This window comes from Natator depressus, chromosome 1 (genome assembly GCF_965152275.1).
Source record: "Natator depressus isolate rNatDep1 chromosome 1, rNatDep2.hap1, whole genome shotgun sequence".
Classification (NCBI taxonomy): Eukaryota; Metazoa; Chordata; order Testudines; family Cheloniidae; genus Natator; species Natator depressus.
Genome location: NC_134234.1, coordinates 54,471,253 through 54,488,030, shown reverse-complemented (window position 1 = coordinate 54,488,030; position 16,778 = coordinate 54,471,253). Strand labels below are relative to the sequence as shown.

At 39.7% G+C, this 16,778-nt stretch overlaps 1 protein-coding gene across 1 annotated transcript in view; it reads right to left on the bottom strand.

The window, feature by feature from the left end:
- The window catches only part of COG6 (component of oligomeric golgi complex 6), a 105,599-nt gene that overhangs the window by 48,382 nt on the left and 40,439 nt on the right, over positions 1–16,778 (bottom strand). The window contains exons 8-10 of the mRNA XM_074960086.1: positions 14,267–14,360; positions 7,510–7,638; positions 7,330–7,421 (exon numbers count right to left, since the gene is read on the bottom strand). Coding sequence (XP_074816187.1) covers positions 7,330–7,421; positions 7,510–7,638; positions 14,267–14,360 — 315 coding nt within the window. The remainder of the gene's footprint in view (positions 1–7,329; positions 7,422–7,509; positions 7,639–14,266; positions 14,361–16,778) is intronic.

Here is a 16,778-nt window from a genome sequence, read left to right as displayed (position 1 = left end):
GTTAAGGAGGATGAAAGACCCAGGGAAGGAGAGCAGTCAACAGGAGCAGAGGGAAACCACTCTGAAACTTCCCATAGTTGGGACCCTCCTTCCAGATGATGATGGGGTATCCTCTCGCACTGAGGTTACCTCTCCGGGGGAGGGAACTCCGGTCATTAGGAAAAGGCAGGTGTTAGTAATGGGAGATTCGATCATTAGAAACATAGATAGCTGAGTTTGTGATGACCGGGAGAACAGTATGGTGACTTGCCTGCCTGGTGCGAAGGTTGCGGATCTCTCGAGGCATCTAGATAGACTTATGTGTAGTGCTGGGGAGGAGCCGGTGGTCGTGGCACATGTAGGTACCAATGACAGAGGGAAGGGAAGGAGAGACATCCTGGAGGCCAAATTTAGGCTGCTAGGAAAGAGACTGAAATCCAGGACCTCTATGGTGGCATTCTCAGAAATGCTTCCAGTTCCACACGCAGGGCCAGGTAGGCAGGCAGAGCTTCAGAGTCTCACTGCGTGGATGAGACGATGGTGTAGAGAGGAGGGGTTTAGATTTATTAGGAACTGGGGAAACTTTTGGGATGGGGGAGCCTATACAGGAAGGATGGGCTCCACCTAAACCAAAGTGGATCCAGACTGCTGGCACTTAACATTAAAAAGGTTGCAGAGCAGTTTTTAAACTAGGAGATGGGGAAAGCCAATTGCTGCAGAGGCGCATGTGGATTGGACAGAGACTTCTCTTAGAGGAGAGTCTATTGATAGAGAGTCTCTAGGTTTTAGTCAGAAGGAGAGGATGGAAGAGGATAAAGTATGGGCCAGTTCAGATGAGAAACATGCACATAAAAAAGAATCTGACACATCAGAAAAGGGCAGACAAATAAACAGTGACAAGTTTTTAAAGTGCTTGTACACAAATGCTAGAAGTCTAAATAATAAGATGGGTGAACTAGAGTGCCTTGTGTTAAAGGGGGATATTGATATAATAGGCATCACAGAAACCTGGTGCAGTGAGGACAATCAATGGGACACAATCATTCCGGGGTACAAAATATATCGGAAGGACAGAACAGGTCGTGCCTTGGGCGGGGGGTGGGGGGTAGGGGTGGGAGTGGCACTCTATGTGAAAGAAAATGTAGAATCAAATGAAATAAAAATCTTAAATGAATCCACATGTTCCATAGAATCTCTATGGATAGTAATTCCATGCTCTAACAGTAGGGATCTATAATCGACCACCTGACCAGGACAGTGATAGTGACAATGAAATGCTGACAGAGATTAGAGAGGCTATCAAAATAAAGAACTCAATAATAGTGGGGGATTTCAATTATCCCCATATTAACTGGGTACATGTCACCTCAGGACGAAATGCAGAGACAAAATTTCTCGATACTTAAATGACTGCTTCTTGGAGCAGCTGGCACAGGAACCCACAAGGGGAGAGGCAACTCTCGATCTAGTCCTGAGTGGAGCGCAGGATCTGGTCCAAGAAGTAACTATAACAGGACGGCTTTGAAATAGTGACCATAATATAACAACATTTAACATTCCTGTGGTGGGAAGAACACCTCAACAGCCCAACACTGGGGTATTTAATTTCAGAAAGGGGAACTATGTAAAAATGAGGAGGTTAGTTAAACAGAAATTAAAAGGTACAGTGACTAGAGTGAAATCCCTGCAAGCTGCATGGACACTTTTCAAAGACACCATAATAGAGGCTCAACTTAAATGTATACCCCAAATTAAAAAACACAGTAAAAGAACTAAAAAAGAGCCACCCAGGCTTAACAACCATGTAAAAGAAGCAGTGAGAGATAAAAAGGTATCTTTTAAAAAGCAGAAGTCAATCCTAGTGAGGTAAATAGAAAGGAGCATTAACGCTACCAAATTAAGCGTAAAAATGTAGTAAGAAAAGCCAAAAAGGAGTTTGAAGAACAGCTAGACAAAAACTCAAAAGGTAACAACAAAATGTTTTTAAGTACATCAGAAGCAGGAAGCCTGCTAAACAACCAGTGGGGCCCCTGGACGATTGAGATACAAAAGGAGCACTTAAAGATGATAAAGTCATTGTGGAGAAACTAAATGAATTCTTTGCTTCAGTCTTCACGGCTGAGGATGTTAGGGAGATTCCCAAACCTGAGCAGCCTTTTGTAGGTGACAAATCTGAGGAATTATCACAGATTGAAGTGTCATTAGAGGAGGTTTTGGAAGTAACTGAGAAACTTATCAGTAACAAGTCACCGGAACTAGATGGCATTCACCCAAGAGTTCTGAAAGAACTCAAATGTGAAATTGCAGAACTATTAACTATGGTTTGTAACCTGTCCTTTAAATCAGCTTCGTACCCAATGACTGGAAGATAGCTAACGTAACGCCAATATTTAAAAAAGCGCTCTAGAGGTGATCCCGGCAATTTCAGACCAGTAAGTCTAATGTCCGTACCGGGCAAATTAGTTGAAACAATAGTAAAGAATAAAATTGTCAGACACGTAGAAGAACATAAATTGTTGGGCAAAAGTCAACATGGTTTCTGTAAAGGGAAATCATGTCTTACCAATCTATTAGAGTTCTTTGAAGGGGTCAACAAACTTGGACAAGGGGGATCCAGTGGACATAGTGTACTTAGATTTCCAGAAAACCTTTGACAAGGTCCCTCACCAAAGGCTCTTACGTAAGTTAAGTTGTCATGGGATAAGAGGGAAGATCCTTTCATGGATTGAGAACTGCTTACAAGAGAGGGAACAAAGGGTAGGAATAAATGGTAAATTTTCAGAATGGAGAGGGGTAACTAGTAGTGTTCCCCAAGGGTCAGTCCTAGGACCAATCCTATTCAACTTATTCATAAATGATCTGGAGAAAGGGGTAAACAATGAGGTGGCAAAGTTTGCAGATGATACTAAACTGCTCAAGATAGTGAAGACCAAGGCAGACTGTGAAGAATTTCAAAGAGATCTCACAAAATTAAGTGACTGGGCAACAAAATGGCAAATGAAATTTAAATGTGGATAAATGTAAAGTAATGCACATTGGAAAAAATACCCCCAACTATACATACAATATGATAGGGGCTAATTTAGCTACAACAAATCAGGAGAAATATCTTGGAGTCATTGTGGATAGTTCTCTGAAGACGTCCACGTAGTGTGCAGCGGCAGTCAAAAAAGCAAACAATGTTAGGAATCATTGAAAAACGGGATAGAGAATAAGACGGAGAATATCTTATTGCCCTTATACCAATCCATGGTATGCCCACATCTTGAATACTGCGTACAGATGTGGTCCCCTCATCTCAAAAAAGATATACTGGCATTAGAAAAGGTTCACAAAAGGCAACTAAATTAGGGCTTTAGAACGGGTCCCATATGAGAAGAGATTAAAGAGGTTAGGACTTTTCAGCTTGGAAAAGAGGAGACTAAGGAGGGGGAATATGATAGAGGTATATAAAATCATGAGTGGTGTGGAGAAAGTAAATAAGAAAAATTATTTACTTATTCCCATAATATAAGAACTAGGGGCCACCAAATGAAAGCAATGCGTAGCAGGTTTAAAACAAATAAAAGGAAGTTCTTCTTCACTCAGCGCACAGTCAACCTGTGGAACTCCTTGCCTGAGGAGGTTGTGAAGGCTAGGACTATAACAGGGTTTAAAAGAGAACTGGATAAATTCATGGAAGCTAAGTCCATTAATGGCTATTAGCTATTATGGGTAAGGAATGGTATCCCTATCAGCTGTTTGTCAGAGGGTGGAGATGGATGGCAGGAGAGAGATCACTGATCATTACCAGTTAGGTACACTCCCTCTGGGGCACCTGGCATTGGCCACTGTCAGTAGACAGGATACTGGGCTGGATGGATCTTTGGTCTGACCCAGTATGGCCATTCTTACGTTCTTAATTACACTGAATTAAGAGTTTTAATGCCATAAATTGGTAAATCAATAATCACTCAGAAATTTAACATGTATAAACATTGACATAAGGAAAATCAGCTAACACACGCATGATACACCTATTTTGTAACTACTACTATCTAAAAGAAACGTTCCTGATTTTGCATTATCCCTTTTAATACTTTACCTGTAAGGCTATCTGGAGCCCTCACATTTTAGTGCTCATCAGAACAATAAATCCTTGCCCACATACACAACAGACGATTAAAAACAGGTTAAAAATAAAAAAAAAAATCTAAATTTTAATGCATATTGGCTAAATTTTAAGTTGCAGAAAAGTAAAAATTCAGGTAGTAATACTTTACACACAGCAACAATGATATGTTCATATTGCATACACATACGTACATTAATGTAGACTGTTTTTGCATTTAATTTGGTAATTTTCATTTAATAAAAATACACCTGCCAGCTCTGTTAATTGCACAATAGTTTGCCACGCTGACCCAAAAGATTACAGGATACCTTTTTTCCCCAAAGTCACAGAGTTTTAGAAGGCACCTGCACAGTGGCAGAAAGCAGATGTGAGTAACCGGCAGGGACATATCTAGTATCTTTCTCCCACTCAGTTTTGGATGCTTCTTTACAGTGGAGTCCCTTTAACTTCACAGGATGGGGAGTCTCTGTTGCGTCCCTTTAGCAGAATTCTTGAGATTTCTCCCTTCCTGTGGAGCTCAGGAACTCTGCAAGAGAGGAAAGTCTTTGCTATTTCTTTCTGCTGGAGCAACTAAGCTCCACAGAAGGAGAAAGAATCTCTCTTTTCTGGCTCTACAAAGTGGGGGGTTAAATTTCTTTGCACTTGCTATTAGCCCTTTCAAATTTAAAACAGCACAGTTGTTGGACTAAATCAAAAGTTAGAATTTGAAATGCAAAGCTTTTAAATAGTTTAAAACTATTTTCAACCATGTGACTATGTGCTATTTGACTATTTTTATTAAAAAACAAAGGGCAGTTTTCTTAAAATGTGAGCTTGGACTTTTCACATTTTTCTTCAAATGTGTCACTTGAGCCTTGAACAGTTTTTCCTCCATCAACACCAAACCTCCATCCTCCTCACTCTCCCCGAGCCCAACACCCTCCATTCTGTAGGGAGGGATGGACCTATGGCCTTGTGTTTGCAGACTAAAGGAAGTTTTCAGATTCATACATTTTTCTTTTCTTCATTGCTGATGGATTCATAGACTCTACAGGGGGCTTCCTAAGAACTGTGAATTTTGGGAGGCAGATCATTGAAGTTAATAACTATTTAACTACAAAAATGATTTATGATAGAATTAAGTTGTGGCATCTTACTGAGCTACCTCACTGTGCAACACCAGTCATCTGAAGGCTACATCAGTTGAGAGTTACACAATGATCTTTTATTACCTTAGCTGACATACTCAATAATGACCAAGTAGCAGCTTTCCATATTTATTTGTACGAGGCATATAATCTCTTAGCTCAGGATGTAGCTACTGCTCATGGCCTGATCCAGTTCCCACCTAAGCCTTCCATTTGATTTCAATAGGAGTTGGAATAGGCCCTTAGTGAGTAGTCTCACCTAGCAGGCTTATAGATGATTTGGAGTCCTCTCCTCACAAACTGCAGGAGAATTTTCAAGCAGGATATCAGTCTTTAACATCTCTGTGCACCATGTTCTCTCCAGAATGCTTGGAATTTGGAGAGAATGACAAGTGACCTATTTTTGTGGGAAATGAAATTTTACTTTAAGCTTAAATGCTGGGTTTACCTTAAGACTACATTGTTGGAGTGCAGCTTTCCCCAGGAGACTCCCAGTTTTGGATAGCCTGTCGTGGGTTCTCAATTAAGTGCCAGATTCTCCCAGAAAACTAAACGGGGAATTGTGGTCAGACACTCTTCCCATGCACACTCATAGTTTTCATATCCTCAGATATGTTGGTCCAGTCTATGGCTAAGGGTGGTTATGGCTACAGACACTACAAGTGTGTGTGGTAGGAATTGGGGGTTAGATGCTCTATTATTTGACCTCAGAATGGAGCATTTAAGTAGAGAGCCTTACACTCCCAGTATATAGTGATTTCAGAGTAGGAGGTGAGGCTGTGGGGAGAGGAGTGGCTGTAAAGCACACAGCAAAAGCAGAGCATGGAGATGGACTCTGTGATTCCAGCTTTCAGAGAGCTCTTCCTAAGAGAGTGTCTCCTCCTAAAAGAAGTGGAAGTATAGGGCTCCTGTGGCACATGTAAAATTAATGGAATTGACATGTCTTTTCCTCTTCCACACCCCACAGCAGTGTCTGGGCTTCTTGCTTCTTAAATGTATTAAACACGGTACAAAAAAGTATTCAACTTTTATAGCCTATAACTGGAGCAGAACTGATAATGTGGTGAGAGCTGGGAATAGGAGTAGAAAATGTTTAAACATTTTCAAAGGACCCTAAAATATACATAACCCAAAATAGACAAAATTTCCACACTTCTCAATCTTTGGCCTTATTGTGGTTTGACTGAAACTGGGAGCTCTTCCAACACCCTTCTTGCTGATGTGACATCTATTAGGAATGCCACTTTCTATTTCCAAAAGTACAGGAAAATAAGCGTGTGCTAAACAAGTCAGATTAAATTTAAATCCCAGGGCAGGGCCTTGTGAACCAGTTAAGGTTCAAGTAGCTGTTTGTATCTCAGTATGACAAAAACTTGGCTTTCACTGGTAACTCTCAATACTTGTTATAGGTGAGACAGGTATGCTCAGCTGTAACAAGCCCCTGGTTGTAGCTACAGAGATAGATCACACTGGCATCTTCTACAGGGATTACCACTGCACTACTGAGAACAGGTCCAAATCTGCCTCAAAAACTGCAAGCAGGCTGAAGACTCAATGCAGGCTCTGTGGACTAGCTAATGCAGAAGAATTTGAAGATTATGAAATTGCAGGGGCCCTATTTGGCATTTGGACCATTTTAATGGTGATATGGTACAAGATGGAAGGAAGCCAGACTTGATCCATAGGCTGAGCAGGAACATGCAGGATAGGCTGTTAGAAAAATATTTGTTTTCTAGAAAAAGTAAATCTGATACCAAAATCCCCAAGATACAAGCAGGGTACCCTACAATGGCATTTTTACGAAGTTCCTTTTCAGAAATTCACTTGAGTTCTGAAGTCTAGCATGAAAAGTTCCCTTCTAAATCTAAATATATTGAGAGGGCAGGAAAATGCACACACCAGTGAACTTTGAAACATTCTCTTTGATTAAAGGTTTTCTTCCTAGCAAACTGAACGATTACATTTTCTGAAGTCATTTACAATACCATTTACCCTCAGCAGAGCAATTGAAGTCCACTCTAGGAGTTTTGTTGTAGTTTTCTGGCATATTGCTCACCACTAACTTCAGTTTCTACAATTTGCAAAATACGCATTAAAATCTAATAATACCTTGAGTAGTTACAAGCTTTAACATAGCTTCCAGATGTTCTTTTTCAGAAGCAGTAGCTTGATGCAGCCATGCCAACATGTCTCCTACATATCTAAATAAAAACAAGAATTGCCACATAAAGGATTTATTGTATGAATGACAAAAAGATTATGTAATGAACAGTTTCACTACTATCCTACCTCAAAGGATCATGGGAGTGCATTTCTATAGGTCGGGGAGTACCACCTGGACCTCCTCTGGTAAGAGCATCTATGAAGCCACGGACTACTGCACTTCTTCTAGCTGTTCCAAACTCATCCAGGGTGTACCTACAATTGAAACATGAAGATATTCAGAAAAAACATTTTATCCCTCACAATGTACATCAGCTTAATTTAAGAGCATTGTACTAGTGCCCATTCATTTGGCTATATATATATGGTTGTGTCAATGTTTCCAAGATACAAAGTCCAAATGTTGAGGTTTGTGATTTAGCTGTAAAAATCTGATTCACAATGACCCTCTCTGCATTTTTTCTTTTAAAAAAAACTAAAACCCTCTTCGAGGCTTGGGATCACAATAAGGTATCAAAGTCTCACAGGACTGGCTGATGGTATCGTTCCCAGCAGTCCTCCAACTCACTTTCCCAGTAGCTAGTAAGGGAACCCAAAACCTTACTGCCCTTTTCCTGGGCCTTTCCCTTTTCCACCCCTATCAGGCTTCCTTGTCCACCCTCCTCTGTGTAAACCTTTCCCTCAGGGCCAGGGTCCCAGGGCTTCTATTTTCCCCGTGTTTCCTCCTTTCCCTCGCTAAACCCAGAGAGTTATTGAGGCCTTCATGCTGCAGCTCTCTTTCTGCTGCATATTTCCTGGCTTTATACTAGCCCTGCCTGCTCAGCTGGGCTTCATTCTCAATCAGTGGTTGCTTATCAAGCCTGACTCTTCCTCAGGTGTGGCCTATCAGGGCCACATTAACTCTTTCCAGGCTAGTGTGAGGGAACACCCCATTACCCTCCTTTAAATTCTTTATTAATAGAGTCCTATATGAATCATTATATTATTTTGCCCAGGATCAATGTCAGGCTGACTGGAGTATAATTACCAATATCATCCCATTTAAACTTTTTAAATATTGGCACAAATATTTTTCTTCAAGTCTTCAGGAACTTCCCCAGTGTTCCAATACTTATTGAAAACCAACATTCATGGTCCAGAGGGCTACTTGACCAGCTCTTTTAAAATTTGTGGATGCTAACTATCCAGCCCCGATGATTTTAAAATGTTTAGTTTAGTAGCTGCTCTTTAACATCCTCTGGAGTTACTAATGGAAAGTGTAGTATTATCATAATATGGTATGACTACATTATTTAACTTTTTCCCAAATACTTAACACTTCTGCCTTTGCTGCATTATTACTGACAATTCTACCATTTCCAACTAGTAACAGACGGATATCACTGTTATAATTATTTTTGTATACATAAATTCCTCCTTATGGGTCCTTATCTCTGCTGGATATAGATTTTTCCTTGTTTTCTTTTGCTTCTCGTATCAATTTTCTATAATTCCTAGCTTCTGGTTTATATTAATTACTACAGTATATATTTCCTCTTTATTCTTTTTTATTTTATTTTATTTTGTATATCTACTTTTACTTCCTCTCTAAGCCTGTGAACACAAAGCAAATGCATCTTGAAACTTTATACAAATTCTGGCAATCTTGTCTCTCTGCAAAAGAGGAAAAAGTAATCATATATTATCAGAATGTTCTAAATAGGGGTGTTACTGCCCCCTGCTTCCAAAGGCTGAGGAAAGCTCTACAGCATTTTCAAGAAATTTTGTGAGGACAGAATCCCATTCTGTATGTCATAAGGTAAAGAAGGATTTGTGACAGTCAGGTACCAATAAGTACTTTTTTTTAAAATATACACTGAGATTGCAAGGGTTTTTGCTTTTTAAAGCATATGTGATATATGCCATCATGTGCCAGCAATGCCCCTCTGCCATGTACATTGGCCAAACCAGACAGTCTCTACGTAAAAGAATAAATGGACACCAATCAGACGTCAAGAATTATAACATTTAAAAAACCAGTCGGAGAACACTTCAATCTCTCTTGTCACTCGATTACAGATCTAAAAGTCGCAATTCTTCAACAAAAAAACTTCAGAAACAGACTCCAACGAGAGACTGCTGATTTGGAATTAATTTGCAAACTGGACACCATTACATTAGGCTTGAATAGAGACTGGGAGTGGATGGGGCATTACACAAAGTAAAAGTATTTCCCCATGTTTATTACCCCCCCCCCCCGCCCGTTCCTCACACTTTCTTGTGAACTGCTGGAAATGGCCCACCTTGACTATCACTACAAAAGGTTTTTTGTTTTGTTTTGTTTTTTCCTCTCTCCCCCCTGCCGGTAATAGCTCACCTTACCTGATCACTCTCGTTACAGTGTGTATGGTAACACCCACTGTTTCATGTTCTCTGTGTATATAAAATCTCCCCACTGTATGTTCCACAGTATGCATCCAATGAAGTGAGCTGTAGCTCACGAAAGCTTATGCTCAAATAAATTTGTTAGTCTCTAAGGTGCCACAAGTCCTCCTTATTTATCTTGACTATAAATTGCTAGTTATTTTTTTGCAAACAATAAGCATGTTGATAGGTACTTAAATTTCTGCATAATCCATTATATTTTTACCCCCAAATTAAGTCTGCTTGCCACCCATTGGTAAAAGAATGTAAACAAAACAAATGCTACTGCTAGGTGAATCAAGTGAAAGATTTATTTTTAAATGAATTTTAGTATTTAGGAAGAGTATCTGATTAAAGCACTAGATCGCTAACGTCAACTCATTATCTACAGAATAGGGACAGCAGTCATGTTTCTCCCCCCCGAAAAAAATAGTACAAGACCATAGGTGTTTTGCACAAACCAAACTGATTCTTTCTTTCAAACAAGCAATAATATTACGGAGTATCAGATTTGGCAAATGACTAGATCTTGTAATTTTGTCCCCCTCGGTTTTGAGAACTGTAACATAATACTGACAATTATGTTTGCAAGAGGAAATAGAAAATTATATTTTTCTTTTTACCCTCAATAGAATACAATATAATTATGACATAATTCAGCATTGTATAAAAATTCAGCAATAACGAATTATTATCTGCACTTGAAATGGTGCATTTACTACAGCTTTATTATAAGTATTCATTATGGATAAGGAAAATAGTATTTGGATTCCTTTAGCTTCTCTTCCAACAATAGGCCATATTCCCAGTGGAGCTATAATTGGAGATTGGGGAAGGGAAGAGGGTGGAGAAAACCTTGAGAAATCAGCAGGGAAATGTCCTTTCTTGCTGTGGCTGCTCATGCGTCATCTACAAAACCCACAGTTTTCAAATTTGTCTTTATTCTAGTTGGGAAGAGGAAGTGAAGACCCAGATGACGCATTTATTTCAGTTGCTCTGGACTGACTGCAGTTCCAGGAAGTATGTCAGTATTGCTAATAAGTTTTGTTAACTAAGTTTTAACAAGACAAAACCCAAAATATTAAAAGAAAAATTGCAGATTTTTCTACTGTTGCCTGTTCCCTATTTTCCGAACTTTTGCTTGTCTTAGGAAGACTCTGTATTAAATGTAAGCACAAATTTTTTGGGAAGACAGCTGGCTTTCAGTTAGCACAACAGCACTGTTTAAATCTCTGAAAATCTCATCAAGGAGGACAATACCAGGTTTGAACACTTTTGAAGTGTTTGTTCCACTACTGGATTGTGTGCAAGAATAGCTGTGCTTTTTTGGTTTTGTTTTTAAATGGAAAAAAAGAGTAAAAAAATATAATCTTCAATTCAAATCACCATAACATAGTATCACTTTATGTACATTTCCTCCTTTTTTGGCATCACTCTGGACTCACAATTAATCTAAAATGTTCAAGTATCTCTCAAATTTAAAAATTATACGAACACTAATAAGAAATTAAGTTTATAAAATACTGAGAATGTTTCCAAAATACATTGATTTTACAAACTAATTTGAACACATTTTTTCATTGCAACCTTTGTGTCATAAAATATTACGATTATGACAAACATTATTGCCATTCTTGAAACACTTAAATAAAAATGATGATCATTTCCTAACCAAAGCACAGTTAGCTCAAATTAGCACACACGAGGTAACTGCACTTGAGCTAGCCTAGCTCCAGTGACCATACTTCAAAACCACACTCTAGTTGCAGAGTGATTTGATTAGCAGCACAAATGATTAGCTTCAGAGGAGATGTGGTATCTGAAGCTGTTGCATCTCCACTGCATTGCCAGCTTAGGTTTCGACCCCCTTCCCGAACTAGTTGGCTCAAGCTTAATGCACCACGTAATTCGTGGGAAAACTTCAGTTATAACTCAACCTGACTTTGCTGTGAAGATTCGCTCTCACTCAGAAAAAAAACTGAACATACTTTAAATGTTATTCCTAATTAGGTCGAAACTTTATGGCCGGTAAATTATATCACAAACTACCACCTCTGTTCTTTTTGTGAAAGCCTACTATTGGCTCTAGTAAAGATTTAGGGCATGTGTTCACTGGCAATGCTAAAGCGCTGCCGTGGCTCTCCCAGCTCTATAAAAAACCCACCTCCACAAGGGAGTAGCTCCCTGCACTGGTGCACTGTCTTTACAGCGCTCAAACTTGCAGCGCTCAGGGGGGTGTTTTTTCACCCCCGAGCAAGAAAGTTGCAGCACTGTAAAGTGCCAGTGTAGACAAGCCCTTAGAGACCTTTAATTGAAGCAGGTTTCAGAGTAGCAACCGTGTTAGTCAGTATCCGCAAAAAGAAAAGGAGGACTTGTGGCACCTTAGAGACTAACAAATTTCTTTGAGCATAAGCTTTTGTGTGCTACAGCTCACTTCATCGGATGCATTCAGTGGGAAGTTGATAGATTTCCACTCCATATGGCTAAATTCAGTGTCTTGCATAATGACAGGTTTCAGGAGTAGCAGCCATGTTCCTTGAGGTTTTATAAAGCACCAACAGGGTGTTTCATTAGTGTTTACCTTTTCATTTATGGAAACAATTTCTTTCACACTCTTAGTTTTGCAGCAAGAACAGACATCTGACTTGACCGCAAAGAACCTTCAAAAGATATCTGAAATATCTTTCCCACAGACAGTAGTACTGGCATTACCAAAGATCAGAAACTTGCTGTAAAGGTTAATAACACATCACTGCACTTTCCCAGGTTTTGAAGTGGGAATATTTAAACACAACACAGTATTTACTGTAGATGTACTGTATAGTATGACCCTAATAAAATATAGTGAGCAATATTGTGGCATAACCTAAACTGGTCTGAAAAGGGCATTGGGGAGAGATTTAAGGAATCTCCATTTATCCCCAGAGGGAGATAAAAATATTTTTTATTTCTATTTAAAATTACTTTTGTTTCAAATTACTTACACATATAATTACTGAAAATTAACTCTGCATTCAAGTCACAGCACAATGGCTGGAAAAAAAAATGAATTTCTGATGTTATTTCAAGAGTTTGATGTTCAGCATGATTACTTTCTTTCAATTCTGCCACAAATAATATTGCTCATAAGGCCCTAATTCAGCAAAGCACATAAGCCCTTACCTAACTTTAAGCACTTAACTAGTCATATTGAAGTCAAAGTGACTAATCATCTGCTAAAAATTTGACACACTTAAGTATTTTGCTCTATCCAGGCTAAATGCAGTACAATGCATAACATGCTAACATGAGCATCCCAAGCAAAAACAAAGACAGTTCTGATAGTGCCACCTTGTGGTTAATTTGCATTTGTTATCAGCAAACTGGATTTAGGTTTAAAAGTCTTGTTAGAAAATTCTGATCAAGAATTAAGCATTCACTACAGAAGATAACTAGTTACTCTTTAGCTTGTGCAGTCCATTTACTGTAGTGCAGGAAATAAATAAAGTTTTCTTGATGTCAACAGAATACTTACACATACAATGTCCTTTCTTTATAAAACAAAAATTTGTATTTTAAAAGTTAAAGTTATGTTATTAAAGTAGAAAGTTAAAGAATTCAAAAGACACAAAAAAAACAGAATTAACTTTATTCATGTTGGTGGGAAAGGCTAAACATAGACCAGGAGAGGAGGGGATATGAGCAAGATGGAAACCTGGAGAACACACAATTCACCCTGATCCCCCATTAGTACTCGTGAAGAAATGTACTTGTGCATTTTGGATCAAGCCCTGTAAATCCTGACCAAGGCCTTGACTGGGAGCCTCCAACAATGCAGGAAATGAGGCTGTCAGACGATCTCCATTTTAAACCACATACAGTAGTTTGTACTTCATCATTAACTTTTTAAGCAATGCACTGAACTGGAAGACCTAATATCTTCAAGTGCGTTCTTTATATGAAAAGAAAGCATGTAGGGAATATATATTTAATACATTGCTTTTAATGGACTACTATAATTTACAGAATAGGAAATACTCTAAGTATTGGTAGAATCTGTATTAAAATTAAGTAAGCTTTGGCAAATTTTTACTTTCCCCAAGTAAATAGGGTAATTAGCTGACTTGCATTCCAACAAAGGAAACCTAGACTAGCCCCACTAAAACGAAACAAAAAAACCTTAAGGGAGCACACACATTCACATTTTAATTGGAGGAAAGTATAGCTGGTGTAACATTTTATTTGAAATGAATCCCAAATATGTTTGCAGAAGACCAGCAGCGAGACTTCTTGTACAGTGATTGCACAAAGAATACACTGAAAGTTTAGAGACATTGAAACATGCCTTTCTTAAAAATTTATGCCAGACTAATCATCATCATGTTCAGTATCATTGTTTGTACACGTATGTACCTGTGTTACAGACTTGGAATGGATCTATTTGCTAACAGAAGAAAAGATACCCTACATGTGTTAGAAATAATCATAAACGTTTACTTACTTATACAGAACAGGTCTATCCTGCAGGGCTTCCATGGCCTGGGTGAGAACTGGAGAAATGTCACATGATTCTTGCGTCAAAGTCCTGCACTCGCCTATAAAATAGCAATACAATATTAGGTAAACCTATGTTATTTAGACAGTAAAGATGCTATAACATCTCTTAAGTCTTGCTATCATGCAGGAAACAAAGAGTTAGGAGAGAAAGTCCCAGAAAGATATTAGGTTACAAGTAGAGTCTCTTCATTTTACAATATAACTTTCAGAATATGTAACAGGTTGCCCATGTCTGTATCACTATAATTTCCCCTTGAGCAGTAGTTTTCTAGGTGAGTGATGTGGTTCTCAATTCTTAACAATTTTTAAAAACAATATAAAATGAGGCTTACTGAATACAGATTTGTGCATGCCATCAAGTTCGTATTTTTAAACCAGGAGTATTACTGTATACAAATTTAAATAAAGATGGTTTTAAAAGACTGCACATTTTACCTCAATTTTAAATGAAGCAGTGCCTACAAAGAGATAACTAGACACTCCTATACTGCAAGAAACAAGCTAGCTCAAAATGGAATAAAGCCACTTAAAGGCAAAATTCTCACACTGGCCATTGTTTTTGAGTGCCTCAGTTTGTGCGTACCGAACGTATGATTTTTAGAAGTTCTTGGCACACACATCTGCAGACAAAAATCAGTGGTAAGAGCTGTACAAGCTTCCAACCAGCAAAACTCTGGCAGTAAATAAGGAACTGCAACATTCTATGACAATTATTGGGAAAATGAAAGCAGATTTAGTTTTGAGCAGCTTTATACATGAGTGGCTTTTTAAGTGATGGATGTACTATGACTTTTTAGTCTTATATAATTCATGTGAAAAGGCTGATACAATCATGTCAAATTGTGTAGTTTGATTTCTGATATGGATAAACTTCCATTAAGGAGTTGGCTGCAACTATCAATCTCATTTTCCATGTGATCTAAGATGAATATAAATTTAGGTCTCCGCTGACGAAAAACTAACCCATAAATTCACTGACTGTATCAGCTGGTCCCAGGAATCTCCCTTTTAATCTCTTAGAGAAGAGAGATACAGAACATTTGCATTTTACATTGCCAACATGTTTTGGGAAATCTTGAATCTTAGAACCAAAATAGAAAGTAGTTATATGAGGAAAGAATAAAATATTACTATTGAAACAAAGAACATTCCAAAACTAAATATGCTTTCTGTAGCATCAAACCACTCCTACATTCTAAACTACGGTTAGTGATTGCCAGTTAGCACTCATCAGAACTTTCCTGAAACCATCAAAAAGTCAGAACACGATGTCCTATGTCCCAGTAGTAAGTATGTCCCTGGCGTACCAAATTTTATTCATTTAGGATTCTAGCCATGGAAGAAAGTCATGTGACAAGCAAGAAATTAGTTTTAACAACAGAGTCCAGATCAGCCCTGTAATATAAGTGCAGCTCAAAGAGAAGGAACAGAATCTCTTGGTGACTGGTTTAGTTCCCAGCTGCTAGCCAATTTCACAGGTCTTTCTACAGCAGTGGTTTTCAAACTTTTTTTCTGGCAACCCAGTTGAAGAAAATTGTTGATACCCGCAACCCAACGGACCCGGGGATGAGGGGTTTGGGGTATGGGAGGGGCTCAGGACTGGGGCATAGGGTTGGGGTGCGGGGGTGAGGGCTGTGGGGTGGGGCCAGGAATGAGGGGTTCAGGGTGTGGGAGGGGGCTCTGGGCTGGAGCAGAGGGTTGGGGTGCAGGCTCTGGGGTGGGCCAGGGATGAGGGGTTTGGGGTGTAGACGGGGCTCCGGGCTGGAGCAGAGGGTTGGGGTGCAGGCTCTGGGGTGGGCCAGGGATGAGGGGTTTGGGGTGTAGAAGGGGCTCCGGCTTGGGGTGCAGGCTCCCAGTCAGCAGCACAGGAGGGTGCTAAGGCAGGCTTTCTGCCTGTCCTAGCACCATGGATCGCGCTGTGCCCCGGAAGCAGCCAGCAGCAGGTCCGGCTCCTAGGCAGAGGTACGCAAGCGCCTCCGCGCAGCTCTCGCCCGCAGTCACCGCCCTCTCCCAGCTCCCATTGGCTGTGGGAACCAGCCAATGGGAGTGCAGAGCTGGTGCTCAGAGTGGGGGCTGTGCGTGGAGCGCCATGGCCCCTCCGCCGAGGAGCCAGACCTGTTGCTGGGCTCTTCAGGGGTGCAGCGTGGTGTCAGAACAGGTAGGGACTAGCCTGCCTTAGCCGGGTAGCACTGCCGACAGGACATTTAATGGTCCGGTCAGTGGTGCTGACCAGAGACGCCATGACCCCGTACCTTACATTCTGCGACCCAGTACTGGGTCGTGACCCGCAGTTTGAAAACAACTGTCAACAATTGTAATGTTTTAGATGTCCTTCTGATTTAGTCAAAGAAAAGGTTCTAGCTAAGATTACCCCCATTTTAAAAAACTAAAAAGTTGACCACCCTAATATTCATAAATCTAAATCTTCTAAAAACAAAAACAAAGGTGTAACCCTA